The sequence below is a fragment of the Perca fluviatilis genome, chromosome 7 (assembly GCF_010015445.1).
Source record: "Perca fluviatilis chromosome 7, GENO_Pfluv_1.0, whole genome shotgun sequence".
In the NCBI taxonomy this organism is placed as follows: Eukaryota; Metazoa; Chordata; class Actinopteri; order Perciformes; family Percidae; genus Perca; species Perca fluviatilis.
Window position 1 is genome coordinate 14,804,633 of NC_053118.1, and position 20,142 is coordinate 14,824,774.

The 20,142-nt window shown below is 40.0% G+C and overlaps 1 protein-coding gene across 3 annotated transcripts in view; it reads left to right on the forward strand.

Moving 5' to 3' along the window:
* Nucleotides 1-20,142, forward strand: part of dnah5 (dynein, axonemal, heavy chain 5) — a 111,744-nt gene that overhangs the window by 42,263 nt on the left and 49,339 nt on the right. For all 3 annotated transcript variants that reach the window (XM_039806393.1, XM_039806394.1, XM_039806395.1), the window contains 20 exons: nucleotides 291-361; nucleotides 1,038-1,145; nucleotides 1,327-1,514; nucleotides 2,526-2,720; nucleotides 5,187-5,321; nucleotides 5,601-5,708; nucleotides 6,259-6,412; nucleotides 6,665-6,811; nucleotides 10,884-11,125; nucleotides 11,574-11,750; nucleotides 12,516-12,720; nucleotides 13,188-13,330; nucleotides 14,401-14,535; nucleotides 14,855-14,977; nucleotides 15,267-15,480; nucleotides 15,753-15,976; nucleotides 16,406-16,604; nucleotides 16,731-16,903; nucleotides 17,372-17,502; nucleotides 18,666-18,819. In XM_039806393.1, the coding sequence (XP_039662327.1) occupies nucleotides 291-361; nucleotides 1,038-1,145; nucleotides 1,327-1,514; nucleotides 2,526-2,720; nucleotides 5,187-5,321; nucleotides 5,601-5,708; nucleotides 6,259-6,412; nucleotides 6,665-6,811; nucleotides 10,884-11,125; nucleotides 11,574-11,750; nucleotides 12,516-12,720; nucleotides 13,188-13,330; nucleotides 14,401-14,535; nucleotides 14,855-14,977; nucleotides 15,267-15,480; nucleotides 15,753-15,976; nucleotides 16,406-16,604; nucleotides 16,731-16,903; nucleotides 17,372-17,502; nucleotides 18,666-18,819 (3,226 nt within the window). The remainder of the gene's footprint in view (nucleotides 1-290; nucleotides 362-1,037; nucleotides 1,146-1,326; nucleotides 1,515-2,525; nucleotides 2,721-5,186; nucleotides 5,322-5,600; nucleotides 5,709-6,258; nucleotides 6,413-6,664; nucleotides 6,812-10,883; nucleotides 11,126-11,573; nucleotides 11,751-12,515; nucleotides 12,721-13,187; nucleotides 13,331-14,400; nucleotides 14,536-14,854; nucleotides 14,978-15,266; nucleotides 15,481-15,752; nucleotides 15,977-16,405; nucleotides 16,605-16,730; nucleotides 16,904-17,371; nucleotides 17,503-18,665; nucleotides 18,820-20,142) is intronic.

A 20,142-nucleotide genomic window follows, 5' to 3' on the forward strand; every position in this document is an offset into this window, starting at 1 on the left:
GTATGCAGTGAAAAGGGAGAACAGTGTTTAACCAGAGGGTCTGGGTCAGGTCCTGGTGTCAGTCATCCTTTCTGCTAAAGTGTCCTTGAGCAAGACACTGAATCCCCCACCAGCTTTATGGGCAGCATTCTTTAGCTGTGCCTGATCTCCAACCTCCCTGTGGAAAATCATATCATATTAGTTTTATCGTGGGATGAATTGAATGTGAGGGTAAATGAAAACTGCTTTGTGAGGAAGCACATTCTTAACCTTATGCCTATGAAATTGAACTGTCTATTATGTTTGTTCAGGTGCTACATCACCCTAGCCCAGGCTCTCGGTATGAGTATGGGTGGAGCCCCTGCTGGTCCTGCAGGAACAGGTAAGACTGAGGCCTAAATGTATAACCTTGAGGAACAATGTGACTATGAAATAGTGATTTTATCCAATTAGAAAACTTTCTTAGGCAGGAGGGAACAGCCATGACACTGGTGGTATACTGGTTGATAGATGATGGGACTTAGGTCTCGCATACACAACATGTCACTAATGTGGCAGTAGTAAGCAAAAGTAAAATGGCATCAGGAATATGTAATAGTGACAGAAACATACATTGCATCTCTTTATCTGTGGTCTTGTCCCTTCCAACATTAAATGTGTGATACCTAACCTGGTGGTCAGGACCTTCAAATTAAATCTCAAGGGGGGTGAAATTATGAATGAGAAAATAAAAAATAAAATAGATGTCCCTGATACACAATTTTATGTTCTTTTTTTCTTTTTTTAACATAACTAGGTGGTTTTACTTTTTCAGACTCAGATCAAACCACACAATTATCCAAATGAACAATCAGAAAAGTCTTTGGTGGAACTAATGGACATACTGTACTGTATGCAGCCTGTGAAGAGGGCTAACAATGCTTAATTTAAAGGGATCACAAACCAAAAAACCTTGGGAACCAATCGATTAAAGAAATACTTTTAGTAGGGGTTTTGGTTGGAGAATTCTTTTTAAAAATTGTTGCACCTCATGGGACAGATCTGCCTTTTGTTATTAGGTAAGACCGAGACTACCAAAGACATGGGCCGCTGTCTGGGAAAGTATGTTGTGGTCTTCAACTGTTCTGACCAGATGGACTTCAGAGGGTTGGGAAGAATATTCAAAGGTAAGAGTCACAAGGCAAATTGGTGCTACTATATTATTGCAAATTAAGCAGCACCAGAAAAATAATAGGGATAGAGAAAGGGTAAATGTTCTGGGCAAAGCTTGAGGGGTTTGGAATGGAGTTGTACGTTTCATTACTTAGCAACGGAGTGACCATACAGTTGCATGTGTCTGTATTCCAGGTCTGGCTCAGTCTGGTTCGTGGGGCTGTTTTGACGAATTCAACCGCATTGACCTCCCAGTTTTGTCGGTTGCGGCCCAACAGATTGCGATAGTTCTCACCTGCAAGAAGGAACGTCGCAAAAACTTTGTCTTCACTGATGGAGACAATGTGGATATGAGCCCAGAGTTTGGCATCTTTCTTACCATGGTCAGTGACACAACAGTGCCATTATTTATAGATTTTGATAGAGAATGCAATTCATGTTGTTGTACTGATATAGTCTTAACAATAATTTTTCTTTTGATCGATTTAAAGAGGATAACATTCTCATGGTATTATTTCATTTTTTGAAAACTGAAGAAAATCAAAGTCGTAATGTTTAGCAATGTTAGGTTGTCTGTTGTAGAAAGTTACAGGTAAAATATAAGCTGGCTTAAGCACCTGGGTCTATGGAGCAACTTGGACATCACAATATTAGCTGCTGGTTTTACAAATGAAGATGCATTTCATTCCAAGCAAAAAAAAACTGTTCTTGTCATAGAGAGCATGCAATAAATCACAAATAATACACTTTTATAAGATTTAATAAGTATAGATAAATGGAATAGACCTGGACCATGTCTTTCACAAGTTAGTACAATATTAAACACCAGGGTCTGCTTCTTCATTAGCTGGCTGATGTTTTTATACTCTTCATCTAATTCTCATCTAATTCTCTATACTCTTGTGTGTGTGTGTGTGTGTGTGTGTGTGTGTGTGTGTGTGTGTGTGTGTGTGTGTGTGTGTGTGTGTGTGTGTGTGTGTGTGTGTGTGTGTGTGTGTGTGTGTGTGTGTGTGTGTCTACACACACATGTCTATAGAAACAGTGATCAAAGGCGAGCTCTGTGGAGAGGAGGGCCCATAGGGATTTAACTGAAGGATAACGCTTGCTATGAGCTTTAATGATGTTCCAGCATTAACTTAATTTTGTGTCTTTTTTTTTTTTTGTATAGCCATCATGAGTAAATAAATTAAAACTCAGCACGAGGCGTGCACATATAGGTTGTAAATTGTACAAATCGCATATACCTTGATTTTCTGTTTGATGTTGTCCACATGTGCTTTTTTGTATTTATTTAATGTATTATTTGTAACAGCATAATCTGCATAATCCCCATTTAAAACTCCTCTTCTCCCTTTTAAAACTCCTCTTCTCCCTTTTCTTTCCTGTATAATCAGAACCCAGGTTATGCAGGTCGCCAGGAGCTTCCTGAGAACCTGAAGATCAACTTCCGCTCTGTGGCCATGATGGTTCCTGACCGTCAGATCATCATTCGGGTAAAACTGGCCAGTTGTGGGTTTATCGACAACATGGAGCTGGCCCGCAAGTTCTTCACTCTTTACAAGCTGTGTGAGGAGCAACTCTCCAAACAGGTAAACAATAGATGAGATCGGAGTGCAAAATGTGAAACGTTTTCTTCTTGTGTTACATTACACAATGTATATGCTTTAGATTTTTGTTATAGTGTTCAGATGTTAGCCTTTGCTAACTTTTTACTGCCCTGCCTTTTGTCTATATACAGTATTGATATATATTATTGGGTGGATCACAGCAAACAAATTATTTGAATACTTGTGCATGTGTGTTGCAGAGGCTTGTTGAAACTGTATGAGAATAGATAAAGAGCAGTGTTTCCTCTTGTATTGTTTTTAGCAGTGGGGGCAGATCTGTCGGACCCCCGCCCGCCGGCCAATGTTTTACGTATTAAACAGAACTGACACTTCGCTGCAACACAAACAAATATATTTATTCACCTCTATTCACACACTATGGCTGTGTCTCAAACCGCACACTTCTGTCAGTATACTGCTAATGTGCACTCACCACTTACTGCCGTAGTGCCCACTTTGGATGGTTAGTGTTGTCCCAAACGGAACACTTATGTTTAAACACTTACCGGAAATGACGAGCGGTCGGCTCGCCCCTGCCACCTCGCAAAATCTGACGAAAATCTATTAAACTGACCTTTGTTGATCTGAAATGAAGACAGATTCAGGAACTGCATGGCGTATTTCTCGCTTAAAATGTTTTGAGAAACACGTTTCAGTGAACTATTTTCGTAAAATATGAGATCGTTTTCTGAACGAGCCGCCATTATGCTCGGTTGTGAAATCCCGGAGAAGCCAGACCCATGTGACGTGTTTGTCCAATCAGCTGCCGGTCGACGTCCCTGGTCCCTCCCCTCTCGCTGCGTAGTCAAGATGGCGCCCATTTAGTGCGCGTAGTGTCCATCGTTCCACACTGAACTTTTTGACCGTTTTTAGGGGGTCATCCTGGTACTTTCAGTGCACTGACTTTTTGCGTTATCTACACTATATACTTAAGTGCTTGAAGTGTGCAAGTAGGCGGTTTGAGACACAGCCAATGAGGCATATTTTCATTTCGTTTGGAATGAACTGTATTTTTGAGGAACTGTAGGTCTACAAAATGAATTTTACAAGAAATTCTTCATAGGGAAACCAAAACCCAAAGTAGGCTATAGTATGAAACCATTCATAATGAAACTAATTGCATATTTGCCTCAGTGGCAAAGTTGGCAGCCTTGCAGTGTGCATTTGATTTTTCTTGGCTTTTGGAAAAAAAAACTCCAAGGCTGGGTTACACTAGAACGGCCAGGACGGCCATTTTGACCGTTTTGAAATTTATATGTGTAATAACTTTGCTAAATAAAAAAATACAATCCTGCTGGTACCTGACTTTTCCTAAAATAGTCTGTATTTTCATTTAAAATAGTTTTTATATACTGTACATTACACAAAAGAAAATACAATCACTTTTACCTATTTTGGCTCGGATTTTCGCGGTTTTGTTTTTAATCTTTTGCGTGGTTGAAGATGCATCTTGGTTGCTTAGTAATAATCATAGTCTCTGTCAGAGAAACTTAACTAGCGGTCTCGAGTAACAAGTGTGGGAAATGCTTCACCGATGGGCCGAAGGTAAAGCCAGAGTCGGTAACATAGGCTACGGCGTGGATGGTTCTGAATCAGAAGAAAAGCACCAGGTGATCGCTCTGTGAAAAGCGCAGTACACGTAGACGGTAGCTGTCTACGTGTTCATATAACTTTATACATGCTACAACTGGCTGGAATCATTGCACACATCCTCTCCAAGGAGTGCACCAGCTGTAACATGTCCCAGAGGAAGTTCATGCAGCAACTGGCAGAGGAGCTGAGAGCGGAGTTCATGGAGGGAAAAAAAGGGAAGCGGCGCACGGTCCAAACAGCGCTGTGCACCGCAGCAGACACCAAATCGGAGGCAGTGCCTGCCAGGTTAGGTTAGGTTATAAATGTTCAAATAACATACTTTAAATTGTTATTTGGCTGTGAATTATGTTGAATGAATTTCCCCCAATATGTTTCATCAAATAATCACGGTTTAGCCTACTATGCCATGATATGATATCAAGAATCAACAGCCACTTGCAATTAAGCTAGCAAAATGTGCAAGAACTATAGACTAATACAGGCTTAAATGAACTGACAACATAAGTTATACGACTTACAGTTGTCAAGAATGCACACATGCCATCTCAACCGGGTCCTCCGGACAGCCTGTCTCTTTGTTCTTTCTCCCTTTTCTCCGAGTGGCACGTGTGCCCACTCGCGTTGTGAAGCGCATGTCTGCGCTATTCTCCGTCGTCGTGCTCTTTACAATCACTGCTGATAGACGGCTTTTTGTATATATATTTCTGATACCATGGCGGGAGAAATCTAACCGTGGCGGACCGCCACTTGCTAATCAACATAGAGGAAACACTGAAGAGGCAGTTTTACACAGATGTCTGCAAACATATCATGATGAATGACTGTGAATCTAAATTAATATTTGTGATTGTCCAGGTTCACTATGACTTTGGCCTACGGAACATCCTTTCAGTGCTGCGAACCCTGGGAGCAGCCAAGCGAGCCAATCCCAGTGACACAGAGTCCACCATCGTCATGAGGGTCCTCAGGGACATGAACTTATCTAAGCTGGTCAGTCTAGAACAGAACATAATACAATGGAGCATGCTTTTGATTTTCAAAACGAAATTGAATAATAGAACAATTAAGATTTGTTATGATACATTTGCATCAGCAGAAAATTTAAATAAAGAAGAATAAATGAATGAATACAAATCTAAAGTCAGTAATCAAAGATAATAGCAATAAACAATCGCAAGAATATCAAGGACAGATTTACGATGAATCATCTGTGTTTGTAGGTTTTTGCTAACTTGTGTGTCTAAGTATACGCTTCTTTGTGTTTGTTAGATCGATGAGGATGAGCCACTCTTTCTGAGCTTGATTGAGGACCTCTTCCCAGGTATCCAACTTGATAAAGCAGGCTACCCTGAACTAGAGGCTGCCATCGACTTACAGGTACAGTAGAGAAGGGAGTGACGGATGAGTTTGTCTCTGTTTGCAAGGGAGAGAGAAATACTGTAGGATAGAGGGATGGAGGAAAAGAGGGAGAGAGTGAAGAAGGACAGAGGGACAAGTCAATAGAGAGAGAGAGAGAGAGAGAGAGAGAGAGAAATGAGGATGCTGAGTAAAATCCGACAAAACACTAATGGACTGTGAGACATCTTTCAAATATATGGCACCCAACGGCATACAAATGGTGTCTGTTACCATTTGTCGAGGACCTAACCGAAGTGTGGCAAACACAGTGCAGAGATAATAGAAAGTAAAATGTTAGGTCTATAAATGATATCCTTGTGTTTGTGTCTTTGGTGCATTTTGTGCCTTCATCCCTGCCGTAATGTATACTTGTCGTAATTATCTTGCATCTATCTTCTTTACATGTGTGATTCTGTCAATACATTACAATATACTATTCTAACGGTATCATCCAGAATACGTCATAATGCTTTGTACTTTATATGCTTAGTGTGGTAAGTCTGTGTATACTGTAATTATGCTCCCTCAGGTTGAGGACGCAGATCTGATCAGTCACCCTCCCTGGAAGCTGAAGGTCATCCAGCTGTTTGAAACTCAGAGGGTCCGACATGGCATGATGGCCCTGGGGCCCAGTGGGGCTGGAAAGACAACTTGCATACACACGCTGATGAGAGCTATGACAGGTAGGATTCTTTTGCACATTTGGAAAGAGACAAACTTGTGATACACTGGCTGATGTTGAAACGTGTGTGTCTGTGTGTGAGGGACAAAGACAGACAAAGCAAAAATCATCTTTTCTGCCTTTAAACTCCTTTAAACTTTAGACACCTCACAGATCACTGTGCAAGTTATTGTTTTTGTTTTAATACATTTTGCGTGTTAGATATGCTTACCTTACAAATGTAGGAGTTAATGTTTCTGTCAATGTCTCTCAGAGTGTGGTCAGCCTCACAAAGAGATGCGCATGAACCCAAAAGCCATCACAGCACCTCAGATGTTTGGTCGATTGGATGTGGCCACAAATGACTGGACTGATGGCATTTTCTCTACACTGTGGAGGAAAACACTGAGAGCAAAGAAAGGTCAGGTTGCTTACTTGACATTGGTTTCATACTTGGAGGTGAGCTGAGCTGACATTTAGAATATACGCAATTGTAAATGAGCTTTTGTTGCAGACAACAGTTCTAACTCATGTAAATGAAAACATGTTTTTGTAAAATAGGGAATATTAATTCTCTACAAACATTTGGTTAACATTTGCATTGTATAGGTTAAATGTAATAACTGCTTTATTGGGAAGCATGGCTTCAAAACAGCATCCTTTCCGCTAAGTTAGCATAAGAGGAATAGAGAAAACATCCCAAAGGGATCCCTACTGAGTTAGAAAAAATCCATAGTTCAAAGCAGCACCAACAGCTTTTTTCATCTTTCTGCTCAGCCCTAATCCTACTCACTTCATTAAAAATGTATGTGTGCATTGGTGTGAATATACATTATGTGTTTGCTTTTATATGTCAAAATATGCATTTGATGTATTGGGTTTAAGTTGTCATGCTGTTATGCATATCTTTGAGCAGGATGCATTTCATAAGTTTGTTGATTGCCTTTGCACAGACGTTTTGTGTACATTCTGTTCACTTGTGCAGCTTTTTGCTTTTAACAAAATCCAGTAGAAAATGTGGGCCATGTGGAGCTGTTACAGGACTCCTGAGTTAAGTATTCTACAAGGAAATGAAATGCCTTGTGAAAACAGTCTGTGGGCCCTATCTGGCCCCTGGCGCAGCGCAAAGCTCGAGGCAAGTGTCTTTGCTAGTTTAAGACCGACGCAGTTGTCAATTTCCCGTCTAGCGCCCTCGTTGTTTAAATAGCAAATGCATCCACGCCCATCTGCGTGCCCATTGGCGTGCTGGTCTTATAGGGAGGTGTGTTCAGGGGCATTCTTTGCGTATTGTTATCTTGAGGCAGCGGAAAGTGATCGTGCCATTAACCAACAAAAACCTGATCTTAATTCAATAACACAGCATTTCATTGTTATTTTAACAGCGTATTGGTAAAATGTGCCTAGGCTCGTGCACACTATGCTTGTTACACACACAGGGCAGCAGCACACAAACATGCAAAAGATTAAAAATAAAAATATTACAATGTGAAATTGTATTATGATATGATCTGCTTGCACGCTTTCACTTCACGCACGAGCAGATCAGTTTCTTCTCCTGAAAATCTCTCCTTCCTGCTTAGCAAAGCCGCCATCATCAGGGCTGGACTGGACATCGGGCATACCGGGCATTTTCCCGGTGGGCTGACGCACTTTTGGGCCAAATCGCCGATATAAATAGGCCTTTTTTTTGCCGGGTGGGGCCGGCCCATAAAGAACTCACAGCGGCCCATTGGTTAATTTTCTTTACTGGCACTGGCCTGACCCAATCGAATCTAGGAACCCCCCTCCCCACTCCGGGCTGCAAATTTACGAATCCCACTATGGCCACGCCTCCCGGCCATGAGACACGAAGCTGTAATAGTTATGCTGGAAGTTTAGCATTCACGTTAAAATGGACAAACGACCACCAAAGCGCAAGGGAAGTGCAGAGAAATTACAGGAGAAAAAGATTAAGAATCTACAGGCGGATTCCTCAAAATGTGCCAAAATTTCTGACATGTCTGGGGCTGTAGTAGCTGCTTCAACATCAGCATTACCTGAAGCCGAGGAGGAGGAGAGGTGGCTGGTTATACAGAGAAGCAGAAACAACATCATGACAGGGAAGAAGCCGAGTGACCATGACAGGGCCATGGGAGCGAGTGAGGAAAAGATGGAAGGAGAGAGTAGTTGACGATGTGGTAATGAGTAGGCAAATTAACAGGGACTCTCAGGAAGGGTGTGTGTGTGTGTGTGTGTGTGTGTGTGTGTGTGTGTGTGTGTGTGTGTGTGTGTGTGTGTGTGTGTGTGTGTGTGTGTGTGTGTGTGTGTGTGTGTGTGTGTGTGTGTGTGTGTGTGTGTGTGTGTGTGTGTGTGTGTGTGTGTGTGTGTCTCATGTCATAACGATAACAAGCAGTTTGGCTGTAACATTAAAGTTAGTGGTTGTCAAGTAACCTAACTGCAGCAATAGCATCCCAAGCACGATTTATTTTAAGAACTTCTGTGCAGAGATGCAGCTGATGATGGCTCATGTCCATGAAAGCAGTCATATTAGTAAGTCATTATTTTGACTTCAAACTGTGAGTCCTTTAGTTTTAGATCAATGATGACAGAGAAAAATGAAACATCTGCATACAAACAAGCTTCATATTTGCGTCACATTTTGTGGTGTTTTGTATTGGAAGTTTTGGTTGTCTTCTTACTTCAGGAGAGGAAGTAACAAAAATACTTGAAGTTCAATTCTTGTGTACCCTGGAAATCCAGAGTTCTTTTGAGAGCACAATTTGAATTTGCTCAGTGAGTCACTCTGGCATTGAGTAATGATGCTCATTAACACTATCCAGCCCCATTTATTGGTGCAGAAGCTCATAAAAAATTTTGGGCTAAATTACAACTTGGTGGGCTGGATTTTGGACTTTCTTACAAATAGGACACAGAGAGTGAGAGTAAATGGACATCTGTCTGGAATTTCAGTGACATCAACCGGCTCCCCTCAAGGCTGTGTTCTCTCTCCTCTTCTGTACATTATGTACACAAATGATTGTCGGAGTGAACTAACCAATAACTATATTTTAAAGTTTGCAGATGACACAGTCATAGTAGGCTTACTGGACAACAATGAAACAACTTACGGCCCGGTACTACCTTATTTTTTAATCTGGTGCAAAGAAGCTTTTTTGGGCCTAAATGTTACAAAGACAAAGGAAATGTGTATTGATTTTAGACGTCACCATCCAACTCTTGAAAAGACGATTATAGATGGAAAAGAGGTTGAATTTGTTGAGTCGTACAAGTATTTGGGAATCATTATTGATAACAAGTTGAACTTTGACCTGAACACAGACATGCTGAATAAGAAAAGTCAGCAACGTCTCTTCTGTCTGAGAAAGTTAGCTAAGTTTCAAGTAGACAGATCCCTGATGACATTGTTTTATAAATCTTTTATTGAGTCCGTTTTTACTTTTTCATGTATTTGCTGGTATGCTTCTCTTAGTTTAAAACAGAAGAACACATTAGCAATGGTAAATAAAGTTAGCAGCAAAATTATCGGGATTCAACAGGTAAAACTAAATGAACTGTACAATAGACGTACTGAAAAAGGCAGAATCCATCATGTCTTGTAGTTCTCACCCCCTGCATGTAGAATTTAAGATGTTGCCTTCTGGTTCCCGTCTTAGTCAGCCATACGCCAAAACAAATAGATATAAATTCTCCTTTGTACCTTCTGCTATCTCTTTGATAAATTCTCAAAAAGAGAGGTAACATCTGCACTGAACTGAAATTTACATTTAAATGTTTGTGGTATTAATATATAAATTTGTCGTATGTGTATTGTACATTTTAATGATGTTGAATATTTTTGTTGTCATGTATTGTTGGGTACTACTTTGCTACTGCAGCAAAACTAATTGCCCCTCGGGGACAAATAAAGCTCTTGAACTTGAACTTGAACTTGTAGCCGAGCTGCACCAATCACATCGGTGTATCTGATATGGGCTGGCCAAAGGCGAGCTAAACGGATGACGAGAGTTTAATCTACCAGTTAGCTCCGCTGGTAGCTAAGCGTATGGGGCTCTGGATACGTCACCCCGTGTGTTGTTGTGATTGGTCGTAGTGTTATCCAATTGCGTGCAGTGACATTTTCAAATGCATGCTTGGTGTTGCCTGGAGTTGGGCCATTTTCATTACTCAATGCCAGACCCTTAATCTTTCGGATTTGGGTCTGGATTTCCAGGCTAGTTATTGTGCAAATTATGATGTTGTTTTTGTATTGTAGAACCAGACCAGATGGGCAAGGTGGCATTTTGAACTCCCTACTGAGCACACACAGCAGTGCACCTACAATCTACAATCTATTTTATTAACAGTTGTGGTGCCAACCTTCTCTATGTACTAAATGCATATTCAGAGGCCTTTTCATTCTACTAACTAGCAAGTTATTGGTGAAAGCATCAGACAATGCATCTTATTATTTTCATATCCATGTAGACAAATAAAAACACTGTTTTATATCTCAGGAGAGCACATCTGGATAGTCCTGGATGGACCAGTCGATGCCATCTGGATTGAGAACCTAAACTCAGTTTTGGACGACAACAGAACTCTTACGCTGGCAAATGGAGACCGTATACCCATGGCTCCCAACTGTAAAGTGGTTTTTGAGCCACATAACATAGACAATGCCTCTCCAGCCACCGTCTCGCGCAACGGCATGGTGTTCATGAGCTCTTCTGTGCTCAACTGGAGCCCCATACTGGAGGTGAATCGACTAACTAAATAAATGATTTAAGATATTTTTGTTTCCCTACACACAAAAACTGAAAATTGTGGTGGTTATGGTCTGGTATATAACAGTTTGTACTGTACATACAAAATAACATCCAGATCTAGTGCCGCAAGATTTATCATATATCATATTGTTCTTTTATGTGTCTTTTTAATGTTTCACTACATTAGAAATCCGCAACATTTACTGTACATTACTAAGTTACATTTTCAGACTGCATAAATATCAAAATCAGCTAATTAAAACTGTATAACCCAGGTTTGGATATCAAGATCAGTAGTAATCAGCTGGTTTGGGTCAGAGGACTTGACATTTCTGGTGAATCTAAAAATAAACCTCACACAATTGGGCTATGGTTTGGTACACACACGTCACACTGTTTTTTTTAGACTAATGTGATTTATGTGGCTGTTCTTCTCAGGGCTGGTTGAAGAAACGCTTCCCCCAGGAAGCAGAGGTGCTAAGGGAGCTCTTCTCCTCCTCCTTCTCTGAGCTCTACCGCTTCAGTGTGCAGTCATTAGAGTTTAAGATGGACATGTTAGAGGCCTTTGTCATCATGCAGTGCATCAACATGCTGCAGGGACTCATACCACCAAGGGTAAGGTTATAACTGTTCTGAATTCCCCTCCATGGGACAGACAGCACTTAATGTATATTTGAATGATGAAGAGGTTAATTCCTACTACCAAAATAAAATGAATGCTGGAGTAAAAGGGGAAATGCATATAGATAGAAGGCATTTTGAATGACTTGCTGTTCTAAGAAAAGGCCAAACCTGTTGGCTATTGGATAGACTTGAGTAGTAGATCTGTGATGTGAAACTTAGACCGATGTAAACTTGGTACTGCATAGATAAGTTAAAGAATAAAAGAAATGCACCTCATGCCCAGTTTTCAATCCAAACCAGCTATAGTAAAAGCCCTAATTATGTCCACTTCATGTAATTAGAATGTAAAACCAGCAACAATAGATTTTATTTTTTTAAGTCAGTGGGGTTGTAACCATCATTAAAATATAAGCTGATAAGTAATAATTAGGTAATACAGGACTCAATGGTTTAGTAGCTTCATTTTAGATGAGAAATTCTTTTTTCCTGTGAATTCCGTTAATTGTTGAGGGTCTGTAAAAGTTTGCGGTCACCTGTTGAGATGACCTTTTAGGCATCTATTGTGACCATATCAGATATTTATGCACTGTTATATGCTGTATTCTGTATTATTTTTGTTTAGGACTATAAACCTTGGGAAAAAGTAAGAGCTCGGATATATGTATTTTTTTCTAAACTTTTTTATGTGCTCCACTTCTCTATTAAATTTGGTTCTGTGAACAAAGTCCTTGATCTAAAGTAGATGTTACTCTACAGGAGCAGTGTGGTGAGATATCCAGAGAGCACTTGGAGCGGTTGTATGTCTTTGCCCTAATGTGGAGCACTGGAGCCTTACTTGAACTGGAAGACCGGAGGAAGATGGAGATGTGGCTCAGAGGGAACGACAGTATCCGTCTAAACTTTCCAGCCATTCCTCAAGACAGTGACGACACCATGTTTGACTACCATGTCACAGCAGATGGTATGCATGCATTGATAAACAGATATTATCACCTTTGGTGATGCTAATAATCACACCACTGTCACGTTATGAGGACCACTCAAACATGTATCTTGTATACTTTCTATTTTTTAAATTGTATTCTTATTTTAGTACCTCTTATTATTACTTATTACTTGCTATGTTAGCTGTGTTTATTTCTGTTGTTTCTGTGTACTGCTGCAACAACCGAATTTCCCCGCTGGGGATAAATAAAGGTGTATCTTATCTTGGATTAGGTGCCAGGAAATATCGAAGCGGCTCCTTGAAAAGCAGAAGCATTATGCCTCATGTTGCACTAAATCTTGCAGCAAGTGTATGTTTATCAAACCCACAGTGAAATATGAAAATGTTTTTTTTTTCAATTGGAGGACAACTTAGGAGTGTCACTTTCATATTTCGTGCTAATGTCTATCTTATTATTGCATGCACATTTATTCTTCTTCCAGGTCAGTGGGTCCACTGGAGCACCAGAGTGGAGGAGTACATTTATCCATCGGAATTCACCCCAGAGTATAGCTCCATCTTGGTCCCCAATGTGGATAATGTTAGGACAGACTTCCTAATTAAGACCATCGCTAAGCAGGGCAAGGTGAGATTTGTTAATAAAATAACTAAACGACTGTATATCTGTATACTGCCAGTCAAAATTGAAAGTATAGATCTATAAAAAAAGCTTTGAATAGGAACATTTATTATACATTTCCCTCTTCATAGTGTCTTTAAGGCTTATGGTAAGGGTTTTAGAGAGGGTAGCGGCCATTTAATTTCTTCTCTGTTGAGTGTATAATGCTTCATTTATTCCACGATACAGCTGAGTAGACACACACATGCACACTCTTTAGATCAATAGCATGGCTGGATGCAGCACAGATCACCTAAAATAACCATATTAAAATAGTGGGGTCAATGCTTTACTTGAGAGCCCATCAAATGATCCACCATGTGGCATTCATCAGTAGCAACTGTGTGTATTTGTATGTGTGCATGTGTGTAAGAGTCATTCAGATTCATTATGCCATGAGAGGAGAGTGGGGAGCTTCTGTATGTTGTTGTGTTTGTGAAGAGGTGGTTTGTGTGGGGGTGATATGTTACTTTGGAAGCTCCTGAATTCCATTTACTTTTACTGATAAACCTACTTTTTCCAGAGGCCCATGGATCTAAATGGTGAACAAAAATGTATTGCTCGAAAACAAAAATATTATTTCATAATGTTAAGCTGTGACTAAGGTCCTTGATATCAATAGCTTATATGGCTGGTACACAGACAACCTCTTTAACCCCTGAACGCATTGTTTTAACAAGTAGATCTGCATAAACCTATATGTGAATAAATAGAAGCAAAAAAGTAAAAGCGTTTTTTAATTTCACTCTCTGTCTCATTGGCTTTCTTGAGGGGTCTGTTGGGACTTTGGAGTGCATATGTCCTTTGTTATGCAACAGCCATGATAGATTATAGTTTTTCAGTGGTTGGAAGGTGCTAAGTAAAATTGGAGGACACAACACATTTAGTTTCTGTCAACAGTTAAAATCTCAAGCTCAACAGAAAAATAAACTGTATTGCCATATCGCATTGCATATAAATTACATTAACTGCATACACTGTAGAGATTTGTCTTATTTGAAACTTTACCCTGACAAAAAAGTGTACATTTCCCCTAGGCTGTTTTGCTGATTGGAGAGCAAGGAACAGCTAAGACTGTTATCATCAAGGGCTACATGTCAAAGTATGATCCTGAGACCCACATGGGGAAGAGTCTCAACTTCTCTTCTGCCACCACACCACTCATGTTCCAGGTAAAGCGGATCTGTCTGTTAACTTTCCTCTTAATTACCCTAGGTTTAACAACTGGCTGTCTCATTATCTGCAGTTTCGTCTGAAGATGGATGCTTTACATCTGTGGTAACTTGTCATGGATTGTCATGGCCTTGTGAAGTAACATTAATCCATGTCTAGTCTGATTAATAATATAATAATAATAGGCTGGATGGAGGACCACTGTCTTTTTCCTGTACATGGCTAAGCTGCGCATTGATCAAGCTGTTAACTATGGATTATTTCTGAGTGGAACTTCAGATCTGTCTTTTTTCTGTCACCATATGTGTTCTCTTTTAGAGGACTGTGGAAAGCTATGTGGATAAGAGGATGGGGACCACTTATGGACCCCCTGCTGGGAAGAAAATGTCAATTTTTATCGATGATATCAACATGCCTGTCATCAACGAATGGGGAGACCAGGTCAGGAATAATTTTAACATCAATTAATTGAAATATTAAGAAATAACCTTTCACTAGCTACCTCAATCAATAGTCATTTTATAGTTATTTCCCTTGTTTTAAATCCAATGAAAGATCATTTCAAGTCAAATTTATTAGATCGAAGACAATATAATTTCGCACATTTCTGTGACCTATTTAAATGATACAATTAAATGAACTGATGATAACAGCAAAGAAGAATGCTTATGTAAACTAATAGCAAATAGACCTCTTCTTGATTTAAGGTTGTTTTTTTTGCCCATCATAGGTGACTAATGAGATTGTCAGGCAGCTGATGGAGCAAAACGGGTTCTTCAATCTGGAGAAACCAGGAGAGTTCACCAATATTGTGGACGTTCAGTTTCTAGCAGCTATGATCCATCCAGGAGGAGGCCGTAATGACATCCCACAGAGACTGAAAAGGCAGTTCTCTATCTTTAACTGCACCCTGCCCTCCAATGCTTCCATTGACAAGATATTTGGTGAGTAAAAAGAATGTGGTGGAATCATTATTGATGTTTGTATTGAATCAAAACATTTGCTTAAGGTTAAGGAATGTGTTATCAAACTTGATATTGATGTTACTACAGTACCAATTTACTAAAATACTACTAATACTGAAGTGACTCAAAAATTACAAAATGTCATGAGCCGTACAGTATGTACTGTCTCTTATACTGTACTTTTGATAAAACTCATATGCTTTGTACACTTTCCAACCTTAAACTACCCCATCATCGACTCTGTTATATAGGTGTGATTGGTGAGGGCCACTTCTGTGCACGTCGCGGTTTTGGCGATGAGGTTCGAAACACCGTGCCCCGTTTGGTGTCTCTGACCCGCCGTCTCTGGCAGTTGGTCAAGGTCAAGATGCTTCCAACTCCTGCCAAGTTCCACTACATCTTCAACCTGAGGGATCTGTCCAGGATCTGGCAAGGCATGCTCAATACCAACGCTGAGGTGGTCAATTCTGTCCAGGTAAGAAGATTTAAATGTGCACTTAATTAACAGGTTTTTATTTGATTGACCTTATTTCTAAAATGTCACATAATTAAGAAAAGTGTTTAACATGTTTGGACTTCTACTGGTTGGAACAGATTCCTTGACCATGTACAGTATATAGGGTTTTTTAGAAGAATGCATGTGTATGACAAAGAATTCAGACAAGGAAAGTATCGCTAAAGTATCTAAAATAATTAAATCAAAAGTTCAACTGACAATAACACTACTATAAATAAGCCTAAATAAGTATGCACCATCAATCCAAATGCAAAAGGTCTCGTGTATACACTCCAAATATTCCTACCTTAGTTAAAATACACACTACTGCATTCAAATGCAGCTTGTTTTTTTAACAAGTGTTTTTAGTAAGTAAAGAGAGCAATGACACAATATCATAATTTCCAGGTGCTGATGGAATTGTGGCAGCACGAGTGCAGTCGTGTGATAGCTGACAGATTTACCATGCCTGAGGACGTAGAGTGGTTTGACCAGGCTTTGGCGAAACTGGTAGAAGAGGAGCTTGTCGAGGAGCACAAGACCATAGTGGACTATGGACGAGGCAGATACTTTGTCGACTTTCTACGAGATGCACCTGAGGCTACAGGTACCAATCAATCAAAAGGATACAGCACTGAAACATTTCAGCAGTGTTGTTGTCTCTTTAAAAAACAACACAGAAAATTTGCTTTGTATCGTGATTATTTTAATGTAAAATTTTCTTTCCTCACAGGGGAAGAGCCAGAAGATTCAGACTTTGATTTACCCAAGGTGTATGAGCCTACTGAATCCTTTGAGAGTTTAAAGGACCGCCTGAACATGTTTCTGAGCCATTACAATGAGAGCATCAGGGGTACGGGCATGGACATGGTCTTCTTTCAGGATGCTATGATACATCTGGTCAAGGTATTCAAGACTTAATAAGAAGAGATATCACAAGTTGTACGTTATAGATTAGAACAAAGTATTCTGACAGGGGAGTGAATATGTGTTTTAAATGAGGCAAATAAAAATGTGCATGCATAAAAAACACAATGTGGCACACGCAGCCAAACTCAAAACAAACTCAGAGACAGAGCAATGGGACACAGGCACCTCATTGGAGTCATGCCCCTGGCCACCAGGCAAATGTTTCTTATTGAATGGTCAAGCTTCTTGCATTTGAAAGCCCTCAGATGCGCTCAGACAGCCTTCAAGCCCCAAAATATCCTGCCAGCTGCAGCCCTTTAAAACGCTTTCTTTCTTTCTCACTTTGCACAACATCTCCCTTTCTGTCTCCCTTGCTTTTTGCACTTGCAACTTGTGACATATATACTGTATATACTCCCGTTATTAATTCTAGTGTAATGTGTATGTTTGGTTTTGTGTATGTAGGTGTCGAGGATAATCCGGACACCTGGAGGTAATGCCTTGTTGGTGGGTGTTGGGGGTTCAGGCAAACAGAGCCTGACCAGACTGGCCTCATTCATAGCTGGATACAAGATCTTCCAGATCACTCTCACACGGTAATGCTCACATACAATAGGCGTCATGTACACACACATATGCAACATGAAATTCTTCATGTTCCATGACTTTTGAATCACACGGAGTCACTTTATAACAAAAAAAATGTAGTCGATTTGAGTCAATTTGCAAAGCTATCCCTAAAGCGCTGCACCATGTATCGCTGGCTTGCAGTTATTTTCTATTGGGTACAATTACTCTGTAACATGCAATAGCATCATTTATTTATTCAAATTATACCTTTTAAGTTTGGACACTGCTACTGTTGCGTGCACAATCTAATTTTCTTTTGAATCAAGTTAAACTCTAAATATGTTATATTTAGTGAAGAGACCAACAGGCTGTCGCTCCTGGTCTCTTTAATAATATTGAACCATCCCCGGAAAAACTACAAAAAAAGAAAAGAAATCTACATTTAGATATGAAATCAAAACCACCATACTCTCTTTTTTGTATGAATATTCTGTCTCTGTTCTGACATCTTTCCGGAGCTGCAATCAAAATTAATGAATTGCTAGGACAGGATACGTCTTCTGTATGAGATAATATAATTGTCTCCTATGACACTCTTTTTAGTGCAGTTGACTCTCCTTTGCTTTAACTGTGTCCTTTTTCTCTGCTTGCTCTGTCCTACACTTTGTCTGCCTCATTGTTCTGTCTCACTCTAGCCTCTCTCTCTATGGCTCTCCCAACCTGTCAAATGTTTTTCTTCCTCAGTTCCCATGTGCATTTGTCGCCCTCATATTTCCAGTCTCTTGCCTTTTTCCTGACAGATTTTAGTGTTTGGTATTAATATGTATGAGCCTCTGGACTTCATAGCCCTGTTGGCAGAAAACAGGCACCTTGATTTTTTTCTCTCTTTCTACACACACAGACAGTTGCCTTTTCCATGCACATTCAGTACGGTTATGTCTCTATTTCTCATGCAGACTCAATTCAACTCTCATTCTTTGAAACCTAACTTTTTCATTTCCTTCATGTAAAATATCCCTTTTAAATATTACTGTCATCCTGACTGTGTTACTCTGTTGCTTCTCCTGCATTTAGCTTCTCACCCATGTTTTTATGCGATTAATGCCACCCATTCATCTTCCACTTTCACACTTGATTATTTTTCCATCTCTAATTGCATATTTCTTTTATGTATTCTGTTCTTTGGCAGCTCATACAACACAGCCAATCTGATGGATGACCTGAAGGGTTTGTACAGAACAGCTGGCCAACATGGCAAAGGCATCAGCTTCCTCTTTACTGACAACGAAATCAAAGACGAGTCCTTCCTCGAGTACATGAACAACGTCCTGTCATCTGGAGAGGTCAGGAGCACAGACATGGAAATAAGACACAAAATCAATAACAAATATGCGAAATGCATTTAACAAGAAATTCAAAAGCAACTGTTAAGATTTTCAGAATTCAATTGCTGAAGAGCCCTCACTGTAAAAGGTCCCCCTTGGTTTGGTGCTGTGAACTAGGATCAAACAAAAAAAATCTGCATTCTGGCTCATAGGACACATACCAGCCATATAGTTTAGTTTAGCATTAGGCCATGTATAGGCTTAAATGTTAGCAGTCCAATGTTGCAAAATGCATATGTTGGGCCAAATGGAAAATTGCAATAAGCACAAGAGAGAGCAACTCATAGAATAATGCATAGAATACACAATTTTCACTGCCATGATATAATATAATGCTACAGTACAATTCTGAGGATGTTGTATTATAACTAAATATATCCCAGTGTGTGCCTTATACACATACATTCTCATATATCTTTATATTTATGTCTTGCTTATCAGTGTAATTTACCAGAGATGTGTAGAGGGTATGAAACACAGACAAATTCATTATTAAGAGTGGTGCCTGGGAAAAAAATCGATGCATTATCTTTTGATGAATGCCCGGCACACATGTACTTTTACAGCGGTTGTGATAATCAACACATACTTATGAGGAAAGCCTACTGTGGATACACAAAGCTGCTACACTGACTCAGATACTCACATTGACATCATCAAGTTTGTTTTGCACAAAAGCCTTCATTATACTTTTGTTGTGCTGCTGAAACTGACAGCTAGCATTCACTCTTGAATGAAACGGGCATTTCATGACTGTGATACCAAGGCAGCGACAGCACAGACGAGAAAACCATGTTGTCTCTTTCTGGTTTATGAGCAGTGCAGTTTATCTCAATTCTCTCCAATTAAAAAGCAAATTGCATGTTCGCTGTCAATATGATAGCATTTCACCATTATTTTCTCATAGATTTGGATGTAATGAAGCTGTAACAGAAGAGACAGATACACCTAGAGCTACATCGCTTTGCATTTAAAGGTCCCATGACATGCTGCTTTTTGGATGCTTTTAGTGGTCCCCTAATACTGTATCTGAAGTCTCTTTCCCAAAATTCAGCCTTGGTGCAGAATTACAGCCACTAGAGCCAGTCTCACAATGAGCTTTCCTTAGGATGTGCCATTTCTGTGTCTGTAGCATTAAATGCTATTGAGGAGGAGAGAGAGGGGGGGCAAGGTGGAGGGTGGGGGTGTGGCCTTGACCAACTGCCACTTTGCTTGTTTGCAAGCCATGATGTCTCTCTCTTTCTCATTGGTGGGCCAAATTCTCTGGGCGGGCAACGCAGA